This window comes from Bombus flavifrons, chromosome 8, assembly GCF_040668555.2.
Source record: "Bombus flavifrons isolate JBK064 chromosome 8, iyBomFlav1_principal, whole genome shotgun sequence".
Lineage (NCBI taxonomy): Eukaryota > Metazoa > Arthropoda > Insecta > Hymenoptera > Apidae > Bombus > Bombus flavifrons.
In genome coordinates, this window is record NC_138449.1 from 9391363 (window position 1) to 9415279 (window position 23917).

Below are 23917 nucleotides of genomic sequence, written 5' to 3' on the forward strand. Positions count from 1 at the left end.
ATTGGTAGCTTCTTTTGCTTTTGATAACCGGTGAATTCATCGAGTCCCGTGTAATTCGTATGTTCTTTCCATTCGATCCATCGTTCGGATACACTTGTGGATCGTAAAATAGAACATTGTCGTTTATTTGAAGAAATAAAAACTATATTCTGATCCGTGGATAAAAATCGAGACAAAATTGGTGATTGAAGCATTACACGCAGAATACATACAGAACCGTGTCGGAACGATTAGAAATACAAAAACGGAGGTAAAATACCGTCGATGTTTCATCCTTTTGTTCTTTCCCTATCCCCCCCCCCTCTTCTTTCCCCTTCGTCGACGAAGCTTTTTGTTACTTGCGCAAGTATTAAATGCGTTTTTACAAAAAGATTGTTAATTGGAGCGATATATCAAGTTCGATCCAAACAATATCTCTTGATATTCTACGTTATATTTACAATTACACGTATATGAATCAGTATCAAATGCCATAAAAATTGATAACTTTCAGTGTATTACGTCCAGCAAATGGATAGGTAATTCTGATTTTGAAATCGTCGAAGACAAAACGTGTGTTTCCCTCTGAATGTCACAGTGTAAACACGGAACACCGTCTAATCTACTTTCAAGATCGTATTAACTTGCCGAAAACGAAGGAACACCTTCGTCTTCGAGGAGAATGCAATTGCCGGCGTAATTCGTAAGTACGCAAACCTAATGAAAATCGAGAAACAGCCTCGTCCCGGATATTAATAACAAGCCAGTTGGCGGGGACACGAATGAGAATTCGCGGAAATTCGGATGGATGCGCGGAACTACGATTAGCCGTGTACAGGAGAAACGAGGCTGCAGCCGAAGCAGGACGTGTTCGCGGGAGATTGCATAAGTGTGGCATTAATTATTTCTGTAGTGGCGGGAACGTGGTGTTTGCGATCTACTCGACTTTTTGCTGCTTCCGCGCCCAGCCCTGCACTTACGAGGGTAGAAAAGGGCGGAAATGCCGGCAATTTCCCACTCACGGACGGGATCTCCGGGAATTACACCGCTTTTTAACGCTTTAATCGTCCAACGTCTTGCCTTGCTTCTTATTTTCCTCTCGGAAAAACAATTACGAGGTACGGGTTTGTACAGCGTCTTCAGGCGCAACGTGTACTCTACTGCTGATTCTAAAATGGAATATAAACTGCGGACGAAGAGGAAATTTGTACAGTAGAACCTCGATTATCCGAATCTCTGTTATCCGAATTCTCTATTATCCGAATCCTCTATAATCCGTACGTTTCATTATCCGAGCACGTTTCGCATGCGTTCAATCCTCTAGAAGAATTTTTGTTAACTACCAGGGAAAGAGAGATACAATTTCACAAGCAATTAAAAGTATCGCTGTTATATAGTGGCATCTGCTTGGGTGGCCGTTAAATGTGTGATACTAAAAAGAGCATGGAAAAAACCAGCGAACTACATCGAAGAGACACCACGCAGGAGGAAATTAAAAGTATTATTACAAGTGTAGGAGAAACTCTTCCTGCGTTGTTGCAGAAACGCTCTTTCTACGATATCAGAATTCGCGAGAACGCCGATATGATTGAATGATTTCAACGTGCTGAATTGTTCTTCAATTGATCGTGACGTTGACTAATGTTATGTGTGCTTCGAATAACGGATTGGTACATGAATATAATGCGGTAATGATGACATCCTTCAACATTTCGAAGTATTTCGAGACTTTGGAAATAGGGTCAAGGTGGTAAGAGGCACGAAAACAATGTAATCTTATCGAATTAAATCTTCTCAAAATGTTGTGTAATTCAGCAGCTAAAGAGATTCGGAATTCATAAGTCTTTAGCATATTTTATTTCATTATTTATGTTTTTTTTTCTTTTAATATGTACATGAAGATGAACATCAGAGAAGCAACTGTTATTCTAAAATTCTCTTATCCTGAAATTAATTCGGATAGTTGTAATACCATTGTAATACCAAGGTTTTTCAAAAGCAGTTGCACGTATCCTTTGGTGTGATATAAATTATTAATAAAGATAAACGAATTTAAGTTTAATCCTCGAATTGCAAGTCATTGCGATATAAGAAATTTCCACCATTTCGTGTCTTCGCTCTTTAAGAACATAATTTGCTATTCTTTACTGGTTTCGGGAAAGAACAAGATTACAAACTTTAGATTTGTTCCCGGAATCTTCTCTGTTTTCGAATGAAACAGGAAAAAACGAAATACCTTTCGACAAAGACATTTCAGATCCGTACCATTCAAAGTATCTTTCTGGAACATGTCCTTTCGGATAGGTTTTTCCTCAGAATCTTTTAACATCCTGATATGTAGTACGAAGAAATTTATACGTTAAAATCTCTAAATCCGCAAGTATCAACTCTAAATATTTTGTAAAGATACTCAAGACATCTGTATTACGGAGATATGAAAACATATAAATACGAATATCTAAAGGAGCCAATAAAGAAACAGGAATAGTTCGGGAATATCATAAAGACATACGTCTAACATAAATTTGAAATGTGCATCGAATACGAACGGTCGATAAGCCGTATAAAAATGAAACGTATTTTTCCATGTTGTTCGATAGAAGATACGAGAATTTTACGAACCACAAGGAAATTCTACCGTACGTTATAAACGTCCAACATATAATAACATGGATAACGATAAATGCACAATGTTCATCGAGAATTAATAAATTCAAACTATTCAAAGTACATTCATAAAATGTTATTCGATTCAAAGTAAAATTCAGTTCCCTCCGAGCTGCTATTCCTTGAAAGTAGGTCTCTTATCTTCTTTCTTCAAAGAGAAAATATTTCGTTTGTAGGGAGGAAGTCTCCGAGGACTTAGAAAAGGAGCTGAACCTGAACACTGAACACATAGACCGCACGACGCGAAAGTTTCTGTTTCGCCATACACAAACAGAAAGAAGGGCAGAAGTAACTACATTACGGGCATTTTGTAATACAGTATCTGTTGTTACGTGTATTTGAACAGAGACGAGTACCAGAAATTTCGAGAAACAGATTGGTAAAAATGACATGGAATTAGGAACGATCTGTTAGTTCTCGTGTTTATCCTGAAACACAAAGAAATTTTCATTGCGTGTATTCTCATAAGGCAAATGAGTCGAAAACAATGTATCAGAAATAATTAAAATCGAAAGAAATATCAATTGAAATTCGGTTTTCACATATTCTACGCTTATGTACGTACGTATGTAGATCTTCTCGAAAGGTTATATATAATGCTCATTTTTTAAATATTTCAATTATATTACTGATAAAAATTAAGTGGCGATAAATGGCACGTTGATGATGAGAGATATTGCAAAGGATTTTTGCAAAGAAAACGATAGCAGTTTGGAAACATTTGGAGAAAAGAAGGACAAAGAGGAAAGAAAAAGAATGTCTACTTTTAGAGATTTTTCGATATATAAATTTTTTAGATCAAATATATAAATATATATTTCTTTCTGCCTGACTACTTAAGACTATAAGACAATAGTTAAGACTATAGAGTATAAACAATTGCTTTTAATTTCATTTAATCTTGTTCCTTTTCCAGTGAATCGAATTATTTAAAACTGATTTTACCTTCCTTATTTTTCTCCTTACTCCTCAAACACGAAGCTTTTCTATCACTATTTTTTTCAATATACAGAACTATTAAAAAAATAAAAGAGAAGTGATCGCGACATAGTAAATCGCACATTAATGACGGTAATCCATGAAGCGATTGATAACGAAATCCGATAAAACCAAAAGCATTGATGTACATAGATAATGATATATAATTAGTCGGTGGAGTATATAAAGCGAATCTGGAATGTTGGCCAGGCAAGTCGTGTGTACGGTAACCCAGAGTTTGGATATTTAGAGCGTTTTTCTCTCCCAAACGCAAAATGAAAGGTAAGCGAGTTACTTTAGTGGATACCTACGAATACGTTATTCGGTGAAATGCCAACGAGAATTAGAAACTGGAATTTGAGTTATTTACGCGAAATTAAATCTGAAATAAATAGAATCTTGATCATCGCTTTCTTTTCATATCGTATATATTTCACGCTATACTAAAACGAGTACGTGAAATCTCTGTCATCTGAACTAATAGGAAGACAAGATTTCTTCATCATTCTGCTCGATTATTCCAATTCTTATGAAATTCAAAATCTTAGCCGAAATATTGCTTCGAAAGTGGATTGAACCTCGTAGAGAAATGATTCTGACAGACCTGTTCTTGTCCTTTTTAGCCCTGGTTTTCGTTGTTCTTGTGGCTTTCCTGATTTACGTAAACTGTAAGAGTCAACAGAGTCTAGACGCTTATGCACAAGATTGTAAACTTATAACCGAGAACCAGCAGATGATTGCTCATAGATGCAATTGCAGCAGTTTTATCATTTGTACGGTGAATCCGCCAGTTCTCATGTCGTGTCCAGTCGGCCTGCACTTCAATCAAAAGATACAAGTTTGCGATTACACATTGAACGTGAAATGCGTTCCCGAAACAGGATGTCCACCTTCGTAACTATCAACCTGCTAGTTTTACGAATTCTATTTATTCTATTTATCTCTGTATAGAAATATCTTTCGTAGTCATTGAACTGTTCATTTGAAGTTTCGAGAACTGTAATTATAAACGCTGATCCACCTTTTTCAAACTCTGTATTACAAGTCTAAAATACAAAGTACACGTATAAATACGTAAAAACAGACAATCTTATTTTATATTTGCCTTTCATTCATTGGCCAATATGGAAACGATGCGATAACGTGAAATATTTAAAAAAACACTTGTGAGGAGATTAAACTTTATTTACAGTGACTGGCATTAACATTCAAGCATCGTACCTTCCAAGATATTTCGATTACATATGTATTTTTTACGATAACATTCGTCGCTTCATTATCTTCTGATTTACTGGAACGAATATTCATACTTGATATATATTATATTTCGTTTATATAGTGCACGTGATTTTTCAACTAACGAACGTGAAATTCAATATGATGAAATTTTTGTATAAAATGCAATATACTCTTTAACGAAATATTATAATGTTGCGTATAACGAATATCTACGTTGTACTGTACTTATTATCAAGTATGATCAATATATTGTCAAGCGCATACTTTCTAAAATATAACAACATTTCAAAGTATCTAGATAGTTTTATTCAGGATAGAGGATATTTTACAAACTTTATAATGCTTGAAATTAATCTATCGATAATCCTCGGCATAAATTAGAAATTCGAAACTCGTTTCCAACAGTTAGAATAGTTGGAGGATAGCCCGCTATTATCCCCAAATTTATTCCCTATAAAATTATTCCAGGGAAGCCACTTAATTTGTGCAGGGAAGCATTATTAAATAGATAATATAATACTCACAGTTGAGAGCCCCTTCGTCTGGTGCGACGTTCTTCGTCAGGGCCTAAAACAGACGGAGGCACCACCTTTGGCGAAACCACTGCCACAGGAGATGCTTCCAAGTTCATCATACTCTCATCTTCAGCTCCGACTTCATAGGGCATCACCGGCTTCACTGCTCGAAACGATGATCTACGAGCGGTCGGTCTTTCCTCTGGTTTCCTGCCACCTGGGAGAAAGAAATTTTCATTCGTACGACCGCCTTTATATGTTCATTTAATAACAGCAGTATTATTCTACGGATATATTAAAGTTATCAGAGTTAAGTTACAGCGGCGGCGAATAAAAATTCAGATAAAATTTAATATTATAATATTTCCGAGATGGAATTAAATTCCCTAAATGCCTTAAATACCCTAAGATTAAGTAACCTAATTCAAATGTAATCCAAACTGTCGTGGTCTCTTATGGCCCAAAGGTATTACTCAAGGGTTAATCCCTCGTGTTTAGTATGTCGGAAACAACTTTCGAGTTATTAATAATTTAAAACACTTTTTGCTATGCATCGCTCATCGTTCAAACCAGTTTGGTATTTTATTGCAAGAAAAGCTCCTGTTTTTAATAATGAACAAATTTTAAGTTACTTTTACCTATAGTTAATTATGAACAATTTATTCGTTCGGTTTGTTTAATTATTTCAGAAAATTCTGGAACTATACCCCGTGGATATAGCCGTGTAATCATACTGTTGACTTTTAACCGCTATGATGGATCAAGCATCTTCATTACGTAAAAAGAAAGGAATAAGTTCAAGGATGAGAAAATTATAGAGGTATTTTTAGCAACTTTATATCCTGACACGCATACTGTCGTTCAAGGGTCGAATGAATAATTTTCGCAATTACGATCGAATCTCCTTAACCTGCTTCCGTAAAGGGTTTAAACCGAATTAAAGCCTCAAATACCGCGTAACAAGCGCGTAAATTAATTAGAACGATGTTCACCTCGTTACAAAGTATTTCGACCATTAGAGATTAAAGTTTGAGTTAGAGATCCGACCAAAATTAAACGAAGTTAGGCCCGGGCCACCTTGTGGACATAGATGTGACTAACTAGGAGCCACGCTTCCTGAAGGCAGCTAAACTCGATTACATGTCCACGAGACTTTCGTCCGGTCTCGTAAGGATCGCAAAAGGCACCGCTGAGATAATCGAATGGTCTGTCCTTTTGTAACTATCCTACGGCGATCCCTGCGGTCGGTCACAGGATGACATACTCTTATGTCTAACCACCATGACAAATATCACGTCTGGGAACAATTTAAACACATTAACTTGGTCGGACCACGTTCGTATATTTTATATATATATATATATATATATAAATGGAAGTAAGGTAAGGCAAAAAGAAACGATAAATTCGAGACAATGAATAAATTGGAGATTCGGTAACAAAGATATCCATTATCATCTGGTATCTTATAATGCAAATGTTTCGATTGTGTATCAATGTTTCGCTTTGTAAATTTGCTTCCACTTTGATATGCTCTTATTTCGTTCCTTCTTATCGTTGATCTGAATTTCAGTATAGAATAATATTATAATATATATATTTTGTAATTTCTGGTATTAGTATTTAATTTAAGATGTTAATCATATAATGAATTCTCCACTCAGAGGCGCTCTACTTTTTCGTGCGTCATTTTATTTCTATTTAAAGCAAATTACATTACATTTGCACGGACTAAAATCATCTAATTAAAATTGATCTATCCTTGTTAATTTCGTAGTTTCAATTACTATGAAAGTTTAAAAAACCACTTAATGTTGACAGGTTAATTAAAAGCTTTCTAAAATATTCCAAAATTAATGTTTCAAAAATAAATGCTTTAATATTCTGAATGATTTTCATGATTGATTACGCTGTACGTGACTATTCACCGCCATTTTCAATATATCTGCTCAGTACGTTAACATCAAACGGTATTAGTATTTAAATACACGAGATACGAACGTCAAAGAGACAATTATCGAATTTTCATACTTCGTTTCACTAAATTTAATTTCATCGCGATCGTTGTTCCATTAAAATGACAAAGATGCAGTGCACGCAACGCGGTTAATAATCGGCATTCACTGAGTGCGTTATATCATAATGGAAAACTGCAATTTATCAACTACTTACATATGACGCCCTTTAATTAAAACAAGAATTAATTAATGCAGCCGCTGTGTCATAAATTTTCCATGATCCCCAGCTTCATAATATCAAATACGTGGTGAAAAATTACGTTAATATACTTAATTACTAAATCGGCATGCGTTCCCTTCCTGCTTTCGAATATTCTGCAGTTGACGAGATCGAAATTTTATTATTGCACGTTGCAGCCGTGCCAACATTTGTATCGTAAATTGTATAAAGTTCGTAAATTCTAGAAATTAGAAATGTCAGAAATTGGTGTTTTCTAAACAATTTCATTGCAATAATATTGCATAATATTGCGTAATATCGCGTAATACAGCCCCCCTTTGCCTAATGAAAGTTTAATCGTAAAAAACGTCGTGAATTGTCAGAGCTTACGCATAGTCGAATATCTAGATTTCAAAAAATGGAGAAAATCAATCACGCGGAAGAATCTAATAGCACAACGTCGATTGCTTCAAAAGAAATTTAAGAAACTCTATAGAGTGGGATCAATGATTTTCGTAGATTCTGAGAAAATATATAATAACAACGAGATATTTAAATACGTTAAATACGCTATACTTAAATACGTTGTAATGGTTTTGTAGAACACTGCGTGAAGCGTGATGTGAAACTTTCAAGAATAATATCGTGGAGAACATTTTTATACGCTTTTCCCATATGCGATGCGGCTTGAAAATTGCATAGCCACACGTCTATAGTTTTCAACACGATCGTTATTACTTGTCAGGTACATGTAACATATCGATTCCCGTGAGGGGAGTGACGTCACACATGCGTGACGGTAGTAATTTTTCATTTTATAACCACATAAATAAAAGAAGTTTATTAATTACAGACCAATGGCATGTACGTACAGTAGAACCTCCATAATCTTAACGCCTACTATTCTAAACGTTCCACGGTCCTCTGTTAATATTTAATATGAAACTGGTAGCAGATGCGCTAATACTTTGTGTGCGACAGTACCAAAAAAGAGAGTGATAGTATTAGCTGTCCAAAATGAAACAAAAGATGCTTTATTCAGCTTTAGAAACTAAAAAAAAAAAAAAAATGATAAAAACGGAAAAATGACACAAATGAAAAAGTGTATACAAAATCGGATTTGTACGCGTCCCGCTCACTACCAACGATATACGAAAGATGTACATTTACGTGTGCCGACGATAACGTGTTGATACAACGCGATTTACCTTGCGCTGAGATCGACGCTCTTTGTTGAGCCGCTGCGATGGCCATGGCGTTAAGTCCACCGGCTCCTGGTGTTGCATACACGTCGTAGGCTGATGCCCGTCTCGGTAGTTGCACAGGAAGCCCTAAACCAGGTTCCGGATGAGCGTGTTGTCCTCCACCCCCAGACATAGCCGCCACGTTCTTCATTTCGTCGTCGTACGATCTCTGTCTGGTCATTCTACGAGCTGTACTACTTGGACGACGTACATGCCTTCGACGTTCTTCCTCCTCGTCCGGATTCAATATATCCGGTGGCTCTCCTAATGGAACACGAAAGATCGTTATGGTTTTGTGGAAGTCACGTTTTACAGCGAAATATTCAGATAAGATATAAGACATAATCATTTTATGAAATTTAATAGGCCAGATGTTTTGGATATATTCAGATATTGCAAATAACGATTTCTAAATCTTGCGAATCGAAACAGTAAAAATAATATCGTACAAAGACACATGGAATATTAACACGAGTTATATCTGAGTTATCATCTGACAAATTATTTCCAGAACGAACATCAAATTAATACTCTTCTACCATTTGACATAGTATAAAATTAATGAAAGTTTTTCTCATAAACGTTAATATTATCGTTTTAACAACGTACGAAATACATTACCATATTTCGTAGCAAACAATTTAATAATCGAGCCCAAAACAATAATTACTACGATTTTATTTACTAATGAAGAGTTTCTAATAAAGTGTATATATAACGCGTGTATTCATTATTTCAAATACGAATATGAACCGTATACTTCATAAGATATCTGCTATTATCGTCAGTAACATTGAATGAAACGTATCGTTGTTACATTCCACGCGATATTCAATATCCTACGTAAATTTATTCGTTCAAGAAAAGGAAAAAGAGGAAACAACGCGACTAAGAATTAATTCAATTTGTCTATAAAAAGCTTCAATATCTCTTTATATTTCTACGAGTTCCATATAAACCCATGTTTCGTTATTCTATAATAGAAAGATAAAGATTCCTTGAAAGAAGACTTCAGAAAATAACATTTCCTAAAATTGGATCACCTGCAGCTGGAAATAGCTATTCCGCGTTTATTTCGAAAAGAAGAGAAACGACTGACAGAGGAGAACATGGTTACAAAGAGTAAAAAGAAGAAGAGAAGAGAACAGAGAAAAGAAGAAAAGAAAGGAATTTAAATCGTGAACAAAGATTCTTACCGCCGACAGAAGATGCTACGACAGCGACCCTCTGGGGACTGGTGGCCCTACCCCTATCGACCTGGTGACGATCCGGCGAGGTCGCCCTAGACCTGATGTTGCGATCCAGGTCCCTTTCCCATCTGAGCTCGTCGCGGCGTTCTCCTGCAACCTTTCGAAACTATAACATTACGACACACAGATTAGAGTTTCACAGGGAGTGACACCATTGCGTGAAGGAGTTATGACTGTTGGCGTGACAGTGCTCACATCGGGGAGTGTATCGTACACTGATACGAGAAGCTATGAGTACGCGGGGAACTGATATGTCTGGAAAATATTGAATGATGAACTAGTTACGACTGCGTTCATACGATTACTCTATTTCTTTTCTCAGTACTGTCTCTACTTTCTTCGCTTTCTTGTCGTTTGTTTTTATTCTCGAGATACGCTTTCCAAATCTAATCGACATTTGACAGCGATCATGAAACGATTTATCGTTCAAATAATTTTCATTTTCTTTGAATTTTCACGAAACTAAAATTATGTTCATTTTTCTTAACGAACAACCACTTAATGCCATTTTTAATAAAAAGGGGGAAAAAGTAACTGCTGATAAATACTTTAATTCGAAACTATTATTTCGTTTGGAAAATGAATTAACTTCGCTACTGTACTCTTTCATAAATCATTAAGAACAATCAATAATATTACGCTATCGACAAGTATTGTACAATTAACGCATTCGTACCATACGGTGCGAGTACGCAATAACAAAAAAATTATTGGAAAATTTATTGATTTCTACTGTATCACAAGCCTCATTAGCGACAGAGCTAGCAGCGTTTCGATTGGTCTTGTATAAAAACTTCGTAAGTTCTTAAGGATACGAACAATTATGAAAAGTTATGGAAATCCATGTAAAATATATTACCATAATTTACTTTCTTAAACTCGCTTGTAAAATTAAATTGTATTCCTATCGCATACCTATCATTAGCTAAAAAAGTTTGGAGATACTGTTAATACTACCGATATCTATTTTTCGTAGCGCTAATAAAATAATTCTAATGAATATATTAAAAATATAATAAGACAAAAATATAATCGGCAATATTTGAGTGAAGCAAAAAACTGGAGTGGAAGAAAAGAAGCAAGAGTAATTAAGGAAGTAAGAGAAATAGGTCATTCACTGTCAGACACAGTTTGCATCCAATATGATAGAAACCACATTTCTATAGTTTCTCATTTAAAAATTACTTCTGTTCAAAAATATTCAGATCAATAACACATTTTTAGAGGCATATAATTTTCTACAATTTTTTCTTCTTTTTGAGAACTTTTTATTATTTATACGAGACTAATGAATATGTTCTTGTAATTATACTATGAATAATTTTGTTATTCTATACAAAAGCTTAAATAATAAATTCCGTAAATTGTAATACGTTCTCTTTTTCATGCAAATTGTCTAATAAATAAGTATTTCGAAAATGAGCTGGATTTATTATTCAAAGGAAATCACGATTTTCATTAAATGCTGAACAATAAACTAACGAAGATATGCGCTGGTCCATTTCATATCCCATAAAAAAAAAACTCGTAAGGAATGGAATTTTTACTTCGAGAAAAAGTTAAGCAGTAACTGAACTTTCTAGACCAAATTACTTCCAAGTTTATTTCTACCCTTGTCATATAAAGTTGAGTAATTGAAAATTATCTCCATTTATTCCGTTCGTATTTTCTACAAAGAAAATAACTCGAGTTTAACTGCTATTATACTAGTAACTACTTTGTACTAGTAACTACCTATACTGGTATACTACTTTCACAAGATTTCTTAAATATTTTCTGTACAGAGCTTTCATTTGAAAGATTTCCACCTAAATATCTCGAAGGCAATGCATTTTCAGGGAAAGTATCGAATGCAAAAATCTCACGGTTTCGAGGGAACAATGCAATTTGTGCTATTTTTCTGTGACTGGTTGGTCTTTACCAAGATTATTTGAAGATCGATTTCCATTTCAAATAGAAACTTGTATATTGTCTTTTACAGAATCCTATCCTACGAGAGAAAAGAGGAAACCTTGCGTTTAACATTTTTTTTTATTAAACTTCAATTTAGAAAGACGTTTCATAAAATAACAATTTTTTTATATTCACAACTCGTAAATTAGAGGATGGAGAACTGTGAGATACGAACTACGCTTACCTAATTCTTTGGTAATGATTACATGATAAGATGAAATGAAAATTCCACTTTTTTATACGATCTTCTAATTACTAGAGCAATTTTTCACATCTTTTATGCTGCTACACGAAGAATAATCGAATCTTGTTTTATATAATCTCTACTTCCCGCTTTAAATTTATCAAACGTCCTCAAAATGCTTCAGGAGTAAAAATACGTAGAAACAATTTTTTATCGCGAAAGGAAGACATGATACAACGATGACGTATGTACAAGCCGATCAGCTATTTATCTCGAGCAGATTTATTATTCGCGTTTCAGACTTTGCGTTTATCACGCATCGAATCCCGGTAACCAGATCCCATAAACAATCCCCGGTAACGGCTGCAGGATCTTTCCGAGCTGTTCGAACTCTTCAAATTTGTAACTTGTTGTCAGGAAACGTCAGTTAGGGGAGACAATTACTGACGTTGCCATGGCGAGATTGAAAGGCTCGGTGGAAAAGGGAGAGCCGTGGAGCGAGAAGAAAATATAGGAAATCCGTTTCCCAACGGCGATGCCGATGTCACCATATCGGAACAAGTGCACGTGCACACAGCCGTTTTACGAAATCGAAGAGACGTCGTTATTTACGACGAGCTTTACCTGATTCCTACGTTTGACACCGATTTATCCAAAGAATTATTATTCATGTTTCCCCAATTAATTATCTATGGCATCTCTCCTGAAACTGGTCCGTCGAATCGATTTTCGGATTTCGGGGCCGAAGCTACGAGCTGACGACCGGCTGTTCCAATTCGAAGCGTAATCGAGGAAATTGCGTCAAATTTTAACGGAATCGCGGGATCTAATTTTCAGATTCCCCTCGCTAACGCCGGTCGTTCGACGCCGGTACTTCAGCCCCGATAAATTTGTCGCGAACTGTTACGCCGGGGTTCGTGTGTGCTTCGCGTGCTTACGTCACCAACCTGTTTCGGTCGAGGATACGCCACTATACATTATTCATAAGTTTGGTAAACCGTTAATTTGTGTACTAACGATCCTGTGCATTCTTTCTCCGCGGCTGCAACCGATGTACGTACATCTCAACACATCTACTTTCATTGATTGCGCAATAAATTACGACGAAGAGAGGCTGTTCCGATTCATCGAATAATGTTAGGTTCCTCGGAAAAATCGTAGCTTTTCTGACCATTCGGGTATTACGTTCTGATTTATTTTTCGCTGGTGTGGAAGAACAAACAACGTGAGAATAAAATGTGTTGGGCCTTAAATCGACTGTGTAATACTTCGTTTCATCCTACAAGTGTATACCTCTGCGTACAAAGGAAATTTGATGGAAGTTTGCCTTAATAAAAATAGTCTTTTTACAGAACCTACTAGTCGTAACCATTCGACTGACTTTCGCATGCAAGATAACCGATCCTGTCGATTATCCATTCTCCTTCAGTCGGCAATTAGTCAAATACGCGTGTACTTGACAAGCTTTTAAACTCGATTTTTTCGGAGACAAAGCCTTCAATGGAATCCTGTGGACTTTGAATTCCATCTTATATCAACTATCAGGATATAGAGTCTCCCTGACCTCCTCCATGCCACGAATTTAGTATCGCGTATATAAATTTATAGAATTTATTACAAAGCACGAAGGAAAACTTGAAATCACTACTAGAGAATTAGGTGAAGATAATGCTCGGAGGATTTCGTTCTACAAAAGGCTACAAAGGGTTTAACCATTTCAAGAACGAAGCTCAAAGGAGTTCTAGGCGCGATTACGTGGGAAACGCGAATCGAAAATTGGAGAAATGAGTAAGGAAATAGAAAAATGTATTTCGTACTAATTCTCTTGTTACACAGAGATTGAATTCGGTCTCTTTGTTATTGGCAACCGCTAATTTCCGGCTGTGTACCGAGCAAAGATTTAAAGAGGCAGAATCTGCGATTCGCGACCTCTTTTCACTTTCTTGTTCCCTTTTTTCGACCGATTTCCGGATTTACCGTAACCCGACGCTCTCAATCCCTAGCCTGCCATCCCCTCCTCGCGTGGCCTCGTCCCTGATTTCAATTTCATTCCACTTTCTTTCGTTTCCGCAGTCGTTTCCAATGAAATGAGATTCTGCCGATTCTTCTCTCGGCTGACAAAAACGATTTCCAATAAATTCTTAGGATCGAAAGCGCGACTGTTCTCTTATTCTTAGCTCCTCTCCCTCTCCCTTTTTCTCTTTCTCTCAATTTGCACACTTTGTATGAATCCCTTATTGCCTGCATTTCTCTATCCGAGGAACACTTATAGATTGCATTATGATTGGTATGAATGAAGCCATTAATTGCCAGTTTTCCTTTGCAAATTCTTACACAAACGTAGAGGTCGCAATGAGTTTTTTAGAAGCGTGCTACGAAATCAAATTGAACGAAGATGACAGAATGAAACAATTATTAGTTGATTTTCCTTTAATTTTTTGATTTCAGCCTCGCTTTGAAACTAAAAAGAGATATTTTGATATAAAACACTATATATGTATAGCGGCTATGCTTGAGTAGTAACGAGGCAAAATGTAAATGTAAAATGTAAAGGAATCCGATAAAATGTTTCATGTTCAAATATCTCTGAACTAACGACTTTCCCAAAGTAATATTTCCAAAGAAATAGGAGATAAAAGTACCAGCACGATAATACGTGGTTGCATTCGCGAACTGCATACGTGCTCGTAAATATATAATAATAACATAGAAAGAATAGACCACTTAAAATCATTCGATTGCATCTCGTTGTCTTCCTTTGAACTTTGACCCATTTTAACAATGCAGATAGCATCTAACTGTTAAAGTTTCGTGAAACGCTCTATAAAGAAATTGGTACCCGAATGAAGATTAAAAAAGGAAGGTAGCTATTTTATACCAACGAACAGTGTTGTTCGATTAAAATCGTTAAAACGTTGTGTCCATTTTAGAAATTTCTAGCAAGATAGTTCATTGTACTTGTGTTTAATTATCGACAAGCATTTACATTATTAGATAAATTGACGTTTTCAAACATTTAGTGAACACTACAATTCCTAGCAAAAAAAGTCTAGCAAACCGCATGCTAATTCTGTAATTTCAACTTCAGTGTCAACATTCGAAACGTAATTACTAACGTCGACACGCTCATTTAATAATTCTTTGTAAATACGCTTCTCCCAACGACAGCACTCACATAATTAACTAACGTAGTTAAATATTATCAAGTCTTACAACTCCTTCTTTATCCTCTGCAACCTGCGTCATCGTTACTGTTTAACATTACGTGGGCCGCGACGAAGCTCCACGAATGAAAAACTCCGCCGCTCGAGAACGAATGACGCAAATACGAGCTTCTGCTTCCTAGCGAGCTCTTTTCATTTTTCTTTGACGCGACCAATTCTTCTCACAAACTTTTAATATAGCGAATGATTTTAACAATTGGATCGGGCTATGACATGGTTTCAAACGAATTTTGGAAAAATTGTACAGAAAAATTTTCCGCTACTCAACCAGGTTTTTCATTGTTCTAATAAAAGAAAACTATACACAGCTTCTCTGAATCATCTCGTAGTAAGGAAACCTATATAAAACTATATACTTTAGACTTTATATATTGTTTATTATTTATTTTATTTATTAAGCTTTATTTATTAAATTTAATTTATTAAAAAATAAGTGAGCGAAGATATAAATATCCATCGAGTGTTCTCGTAATCAACGTAGAATGACGAAAATAAAATTCGAAAATCAGAAACACTCACGATGCTCAAATTAATTGCAAACCAAAATCTACTGATTTTTCCTAATTTTGCCTAACAAAGCGGATAAAATCGTACATGTGAAAATCTATTTGCAATTGAACATACTTACACGTTAGTAGCATCAAATGACACATAAACGAGAATTATATTTAATTAATCAAGAAACGTTTTCGAGAAACACGGAGACGCATGATCCCTCAAAGGCACGACCTTCAAAGCCTCAATCTTCAAAGCTAGCGTTCGCGTCCTATTTCTTGTAACGAACATCCACTTGCTCTCCGACTTCCAGTTAAGTTTCAACTAGAATATCTGTACTTTAAGGGAAACCATACACCCCGAAGTTCTAATTTATTATACGAACCGTGGATGGTTAACGAGTCGCCGTATAATATAATTTCTAAATGTCACCTTCCTAAAACAATTTTTGCCGCGTGCTCTTTGCCCAAGGTCTTGTCGGGCGAAACTTTTTGTTCGCCATCGTAACTCGTTTCGAAACTTCGTTAATGACTCCTGCAGAAGATCGTAGATAGTAAAATGACCGTCTTCTACGAAGATGAAATTAGTCAGGGATATCTCTTATGCCTCCATGGTACTCGTTAACGAGTGCCATTTAGCCAATGATTTAGTCGAAAGATCTCTCGCAGCTGGAAAATTAACTGCTTCAATTTTATAAAGCGTACACGCTTAACTGCAAAAATAAATAGGGACACAATTTTGGTAATACGAAATTGCTCGACGGATGTATCTAATCCTAAAACCGCATCTCTGCATAAAAAAAGAGAGAATTTGAATCATCGTATCTTCTGCCTCGTACGTAAGCAATAAAAAAAAAAAGAATAACGAAAGAAGTTAAGAAATCAGCTTTGTTTCCTGTGCTTATCATAAACCATGCCAATGAAGACCGATCTTTGACAAAATGTTTCTCATTATGAGATATTTTATCATTCGCGAGGTTTGTCAAATTATGACAGTCTATTAGATCAAACCATTGGAGAAAGCGTATCTCGAGTGAAACACATATGAAAAAGAAAACGTTTGTAAATATTCTACTAATCTATTATCAATCTTAATGAAACGCTCAACCCTTCATAGCTGCGACAACTATAGTCTCGATTACAAGCGTCCATACGATCCATACTATGTCGTCTATCAAATCTCCAAGTTGGAATATTGGAAGATCACGCGAAGAAAAAATTCCGGATGATTATTTTGCGATCGAGAAAAGAACAGGACGAAGCATACTTTCGAAGCATAAGACACGTTGCAACGTACAAACATGCATCTAGCGACGGAGCATCATATTGCGAGACAAATAACCCACGTTGACATCCAGACTAAATAAAATTGCTGGAGGCGAGCGTGCTAGATAGCACTGGTATACCGCCAACCGATCAAAGCACAGCTGCTGGCAATGTTCAGTTCTCGACCGCAAACAGTTACTTACAGTCAGCTAGTGAAGGGTTAATGTTTCCTTTACTTTGATTATTCGAGATAATAATAGGATTAACGCGCTATCGATTGCAAGTAGGACGTTATTTCTGCTGTAGCTAACCAAAGATAGATTATTCTATGCTAGAGAGTTAGAAACACTTGAGATATCGCGTCGTTAGATCGAAGAAAAATGTGACTGTTTGATTTACACAATCGCAAATTATTATACAGTTGCTTCGTTAATATTTTTCTACTTTCTTCTAATATGATTCACGTAGAAATTAATATAGTTCCTTCTGTTGCTCTTCGAACGTATGGACGTTTATTGTGTTTAGAATTGAACATAATAATAAATCACTTTCTAATTAAATAAATATATCTATAAAATTAGAATATAAATAGTAAAGGCGTATGGGATGCAAGAGGAACATTCCAAGCTCCAGTTTACGTTGTCAGTTCTAAATCTGAAGGTTAAATACGAGAGATGTGAAGCTTGATAGTTGAAAAAGCTTATATTGTAGCATATAAGAATATACCAAAAAGAAATATATCCATCCTTCCTAGTGTGGAAGAAAAGAGCTACGAAAAATAAACAAGAAGAAATGAAATATACCTAGAAAATTGAATTATTTCGTTGCTGAATATTGACGTTTCATCTGTATAACTCGATATTTTCAATACAAGTATCACAAGCATAACACGATAGTTAGAAGGATGGAAAATAAAATACCAAAGTAATTATTACAAATATTTTTGCAGAAGATTTTCATCAAAATCCCCATTCAAACTTGCAATCGATACCATACATCCTTTCTCAAGCATGACCGATTGAAATGAATACGATGCACAAAATAGATGTGGCAATGTATTCTGTTTCATTGTCGAGAAGCACGATTGTTTGAGAAGCACAACTCAGAGACGTCACATAACGACCGACTTACCTTTTCGAGTTCCTTTAAACTCGCTGGTGACACATCCGAATGCCTCCTGAGTTCCGGGCTCCTCGGGGGTGCCAGTCCGGAACCGAGACCGCCGATTTGACTTCCGCTCTGACAGCCGAGTCTCGCGTCGCTATGCCTTCTCTGGAGAGCCTCTAAAACTGGCACCTCGAGTAAGGAATCGGTCGATTCCTGTGTCACGATCGGCTGGTCCCGAGACGCGAGTTTTCGTCGACACACGCTGCACCGCCAGAACGACTGAAAAAACATGCTCGTGAAACTTTCACGTTGGCCAATCGATCCCAAGCGACGAATAAAACGCTCTCTGACCAACCGATAAACGATGTCGCCTGTTCGATCAGATATTCGATTCGATGGAACACCTTTTGTATAAGCAGCGACTGCACGACAAGTTTCACTATCGGTCTACGTAGATTTATCAATAAAAAGTAAAGTATAAGGATTATTCAGTTTTTGAACTGCTACCTCTATTTTATATACAGCGACCCACAAAAGTGTTTTAATATTTGCCATAGAAAAGTCTTTCATGGATACGTTTTGCGTATTGTGCAAAATCTTTCGAAGCTTTATTAGCGCGTAGACTGCGGATTTGTTCGCATCTATACGAGATTTAGGTGTGCAGAAATACGTAGAATATGCAAAGTATCGGGGCTGCAATAATTTTTGACAGGTATAGCAAATGTCTATATTGATTCTGTCTTTTTACTTGTATTTATAAAGGTATAAATTATTGCATAGACATATGCACTTTGATCATGAGACACGATTATGATTATTGTGGTAGGAGAGATATAAATTTGTATTAACATCTATCTGTCAGTGTAATCGATGAATGTAATCTGACTGTACGTGAATTCGCGAATTACCAACGAAATAATTAAAAATTCATATCTAGAAGGATGCGTTCCGCATAAATCATCAATGGCAATCTACCATAGCGCAAAATCGTCCAGACACGTACGTATGATCCAGCTTTGATTAATTTTAAAGCTGTTTGATCGAACGAGTCGAGAGGACTAACCGAACGTACGTCGAATAAACACAGGTAACAGGGAAAAATAAGAAAGCACGAAGAATGGCTGATAGAGAGGCATCGCGAGGAATGAGGTGAACGAATATAAATAGAAGACGAAAACGAAACGTGTAAAACGAAACGACGAAGACAGAGGGAAAAAGAAGATGTAAAAATGAATATAGAATATTCAATGAGAGGAAATGATAAAACGAAATTAAAAAGAATATAATGACAACGGCGAAGAGAATATAAAAATGAAAAAAATGGAAATAGGTAAAAGAAGATTAGAATAAATTGCATTGTGCATCCGTTAGGCTATTATCTCGCTTTTTAAAATCTTCCTGATATTCGAGATAGATGGAAACAGGGATAACGATAATTAAAAATGGCTGTGAACCAATGGCGTAACTATCATCGACACAGAGATAGACGATATTGATTATTTTATAAAATTTATATATCAAAATAAACGAACAGATTTTCCGTATCTAATAGAATGCCAAATTGCGTTTGTGAAAATCTGATGCAGAGAAACATTTCTATTCGTATCTTTTATATTAAAACAATAAAGAAAGGCGTATTTGAAAAAATAAAGATCTGTATGCCTTTACGCGAATTGCCTTGCTTCCTCTAATTAAAAACAAATGTGCAGCCACGAACATCGTTGACGGTGGCATTCATAGAAAATTAAACGCCAGAAAAGTCGTGCATACGCCGTTGCAAAGAATTCTCCTTTCCTACTTTAGCCTCTATTTCGCGCAGTGTACAAGCTATATCTACCGTTTCTAATAAATGCTTCTCATTTCTGTGCCGGTTTAATTACTCGATTATTGATTTTGATGCCGCTGCTTATTTTTCTTAATAGATATACAATATGCGACTTAAGATGTTCACAATTGCAGATTTATTCCTCGGTAATATCTAAGATCAATCATAAACGTAGAGAAGAAGATCAATCAATCTGAAGTATCTTCATTCGTGTCTTTGATATTAAGTTATTTAAGTACTAAATGTTTCGATGAAACTGCAAGTTTATTTAAAAGAAAGATACCGCGAGTTCGTCGTTGCTCTCTACGACATTAAGCCATCTGTCAGGCAAGTGATGAATTCCATCACTGAAAAATGTCGTGTCTTTAGACAAGATCGAATCGTCAGGGCGTCGAGAAAGCAGCACTTCCTGTGAGATCATTGCGTCGCAACGTAGACCACACGCTGTTTGTGACGTGTTGCAGCAGCCAGCTTATTCGCCACACGTTACTCCTTCGAATACCACTTGTTCCGATCGATGCAACACGCCTTATACGATACGCAATTTCAATTAGCCAATAAGATACAAAAATGACTCGACGTTTGGATCTCTTCCAAAGACGCTGCATTTTGCTGTGATGAAATTCATCACTTACCTGGTAGATGGCTTAAAGTCATAGAAAACAACAGCAAACACCTTTTGATTGAACAACCTGCTGCATTGCTTTCCAGATAAACCTTGAGCTTCGGTAAAAGATTTGCATCATTCATTTGTACACCTGTATTTAACGCGGTTCCTCGATCCTTTCTTTAGACGCAGCCAAAGATCGTACATCGTTCGACCATTCACTGAATGTGTCCTATACATTCCACGAAATCTTTCGAATGCACTTTTGCCGTAGGTAGAAATTATCGGAATTATCGGATGGCAGGTATCCGAAATTAATTGCCGGAGTTATCGATTGATCGTCCCGAAATAGATTTGGCTATAACGCAAGAGAGAGAGAGAGAGAGAAGGAGAGAGATTTGAAACGCCTACCGGATCATCGGAATTCGTTGTCGTTGAATAGCAAGCGCAGTCCTCGCAAACTTTGTGTTGGCACTCGCAGCAGATTCTCGAGGCTTCTTCAGGCGCGAACGACTTCCGACACACTCGGCAATCGTCCCCGGTTTTCGACTTCCTGAAACGTCCAAGTTAACAGACCGTTGAAGTTTTCGTGCTCGAGAATTCCCCTAAGACGAATACGTTTGCATCCGAATACGGTCAGCCATCGGGTTTTGAAGCAAACAGTCGTCCGGTTCTATGAACTTTCCGAGACTAATGTATTATTTGCTGTTGTGTATTATGTTCTAGTTACTTGCAAGCTTTAAATTTCATATATCGAATGTGCGAGCTTTCTCGCGCCAACTTTTGTCAAAATATTCTATGGATACAAATATGAAAATATGTCACGCGGAGCTTTATATAGCGAACTTTTACATTTGGTTTCAATATTTTAGTACATGTAGGGCATTCGGCTATTTTAAATTATTCAATTCGCCGTATTCAGATCGTCGAAATTTTAGCATTTACTACTGAAAATACTCACGTTTTCGTTGATTCTGTCGTCGTTTCTTCCTTGGGCTGTGTCTCTTCAACTGGTGTCACCTTAGCGGGACCAAATTTTGTCACTACGAAACAGAAACAAACCGAGGCAGGTAATCAATGTGTAGGTAAATACAATTTCAACAAATTGCGTAAAATTTATTAAGCAACCGTATAATATTCCAAAATTATATGATATTACTATCCAAAATTACTATCAACACGTAACATATATTCTCGTCTTTTTATCTTCTAAATGATCGTGAAGAAATTACCGTAAAGGGAAGTGCATGGAAGATGTGAGCAATTTTGTACCTTCCTCTATTTTCTCTAGAAATTCTTGAATAACATAATTCAAAGAACGCTATTAACTCTGAACATATGAAACATATAAATAATGTGTAATTGTTAAGGAACAAAAGTACATTAAAAATTACAATAACTATATGTACAATATATATCATATTATAATATAATTATAATATATTATATAATTATATAATTATTATATATATATATATATTATAATAAAAAATTGTTCTGAATCTGTCAAATCCGAAATTCGTATTGTGTCAGTTCATAAAGATAAAATCGTAAGGAAAGGCACGTGTAAAGTAAAAGCATATTGTCAATTATGAAATATCCAGAACTCTAAAACGAGAAGCATCCTATTTATTAAACTGAAGCAAACGAAGCACAGTAGTAGTGGCGTATTATAAGAGATACGATATTTAGACCGATTAATACTCCTTTGTTCTCAACTTCTATCGGATTGTACACTGCAATAAGCTCTAAAAACAAAACGTAGCCAACACGTACTACAAGTTATACGGAAGCTTGCTTTGTGAGATTACTGTTGAAAATTCACGAGGGCCACCGATAAAGAGACTTGCAAATTTTTGTACAGGGAAAAACTCAACTTGCAGATGTAAGTAAAAACGTTCATTGCGATGCAGTTGTTCAAAGCGAATATCGTACACTAACATTCTCAAATTTCAATAACTCGATTATGTGTATAAAAACCGATCTCTAATTTTTTCCCGTTTTTAGTTGGTTTACTAATCTCTAGCATTTATCGAAGCTGATAGAATCGTATAACGCTAGTTTTTATAGAACATTATTATTAAATTCATAAAATCAAAAGCATTTCTCATCATCTTTCCGCGAAATGAACAGATTCGTGTATCATATGAAATTGAAATTGTTTATTTAGGATTTGCTGAACTCTACATTAAAATAAACGATACGTCAAGGTATTAGCCCAGGATTAAATCGTGATAGTCTTTCTATCACTTTGAAACAACCTTCTCTATCTCGTATAAGAGCATTATCTATCTATAACTTGAAAATCAAACAGGATAATGATAATAACATGTTATTAAATAATAAATATTATCCTGTGTTAAATAAAAATAAACCAAAACTAACTGAAACCTCTTTTTGGAAGACAACGTTAATTTATTTGTAAGTTTACCTTCTCCTTTGCACCGAAGGAAGGTGGAGAAGTCTCTCGTTCCGTTTCGAAAAAAAGCCTACCCCATAATGCCATTATCTGCGGATTATTTAACGAGTCTCAGTTAGCTAAGCTCTCAAGCCAATAGAAGCTTAAACTCATTATTGCCGCGGTCCGGGATACTCGAGGGCGTAAAAGGGCGTAGCTGAAAATGCGGTCAAATCGTAACCAGAGTTCGTGTAAATCTTTAAACTGACGAAGAGTTAGGCCCGTAATTACCGCCGCCGGCATGGTCCTCCGCTATACTTGTTAAAAAGTTGGCCGAAAGGGGAAAAGTAAGTAGAAGACGCTGACGAAGCTACCTTCACGAAGAAAAATGGTTGCGCATCTTATAAATGTGTCCAGAACAGGAAAGCGTACTTTAATTTAGAGGAAAATTAGTATCCCAGGGATTTTCAGATCGCTCATTCTGATGAGCCTCGAATGGCGATAACGAAAAACAAAACGACCAGTCCAAGCGTAAAGGATAATTCATGTTAAAAGAGCTTTGAGAAGTTCGTGAATCAAAATAGACGAATCAAGACAAAATTGCGTTTAGTATAAGTAAAAAATTTGTAATAACGTTATTAGTGTTTTATCAAATTTGTAGTAATTTTTTAACAACTTCTGAAACTAGGAGATTTTATAACGATATGAAAATTAATTTTCTAAGAATGGTTTCGTTATTTCATTTCTTGTCAATGTTATCATGCCTTCAGTAACGTGCATTTCCTCGCCGTAATAAAGAAATCGTAATT

At 35.9% G+C, this 23917-nt stretch overlaps 1 protein-coding gene and 1 long non-coding RNA gene across 7 annotated transcripts in view; one reads left to right on the forward strand and one right to left on the reverse strand.

The window, feature by feature from the left end:
* The window catches only part of LOC138182714 (uncharacterized), a 142267-nt gene that overhangs the window by 54922 nt on the left and 63428 nt on the right, over nt 1-23917 (forward strand). The gene's annotated exons all lie outside the window — the stretch shown is intronic.
* Fife (regulating synaptic membrane exocytosis protein fife) overlaps nt 1-23917 on the reverse strand; it is a 150172-nt gene that overhangs the window by 52543 nt on the left and 73712 nt on the right. For 5 of the 6 annotated variants that reach the window (XR_011173862.1, XR_011173864.1, XR_011173863.1 and 2 more), the window contains 6 exons: nt 21672-21753; nt 21122-21263; nt 18303-18557; nt 9997-10156; nt 8765-9064; nt 5388-5595 (listed from right to left, as the gene is read on the reverse strand). Coding sequence is in view for 3 of the 6 variants with exons in the window: in XM_069118808.1 (XP_068974909.1) it covers nt 5388-5595; nt 8765-9064; nt 9997-10156; nt 18303-18557; nt 21122-21263; nt 21672-21753 (1147 nt within the window). In the remaining 3 variants the exon portion in view is untranslated. The remainder of the gene's footprint in view (nt 1-5387; nt 5596-8764; nt 9065-9996; nt 10157-18302; nt 18558-21121; nt 21264-21671; nt 21754-23917) is intronic. The other variant, XM_069118809.1, reaches the window with a different exon arrangement.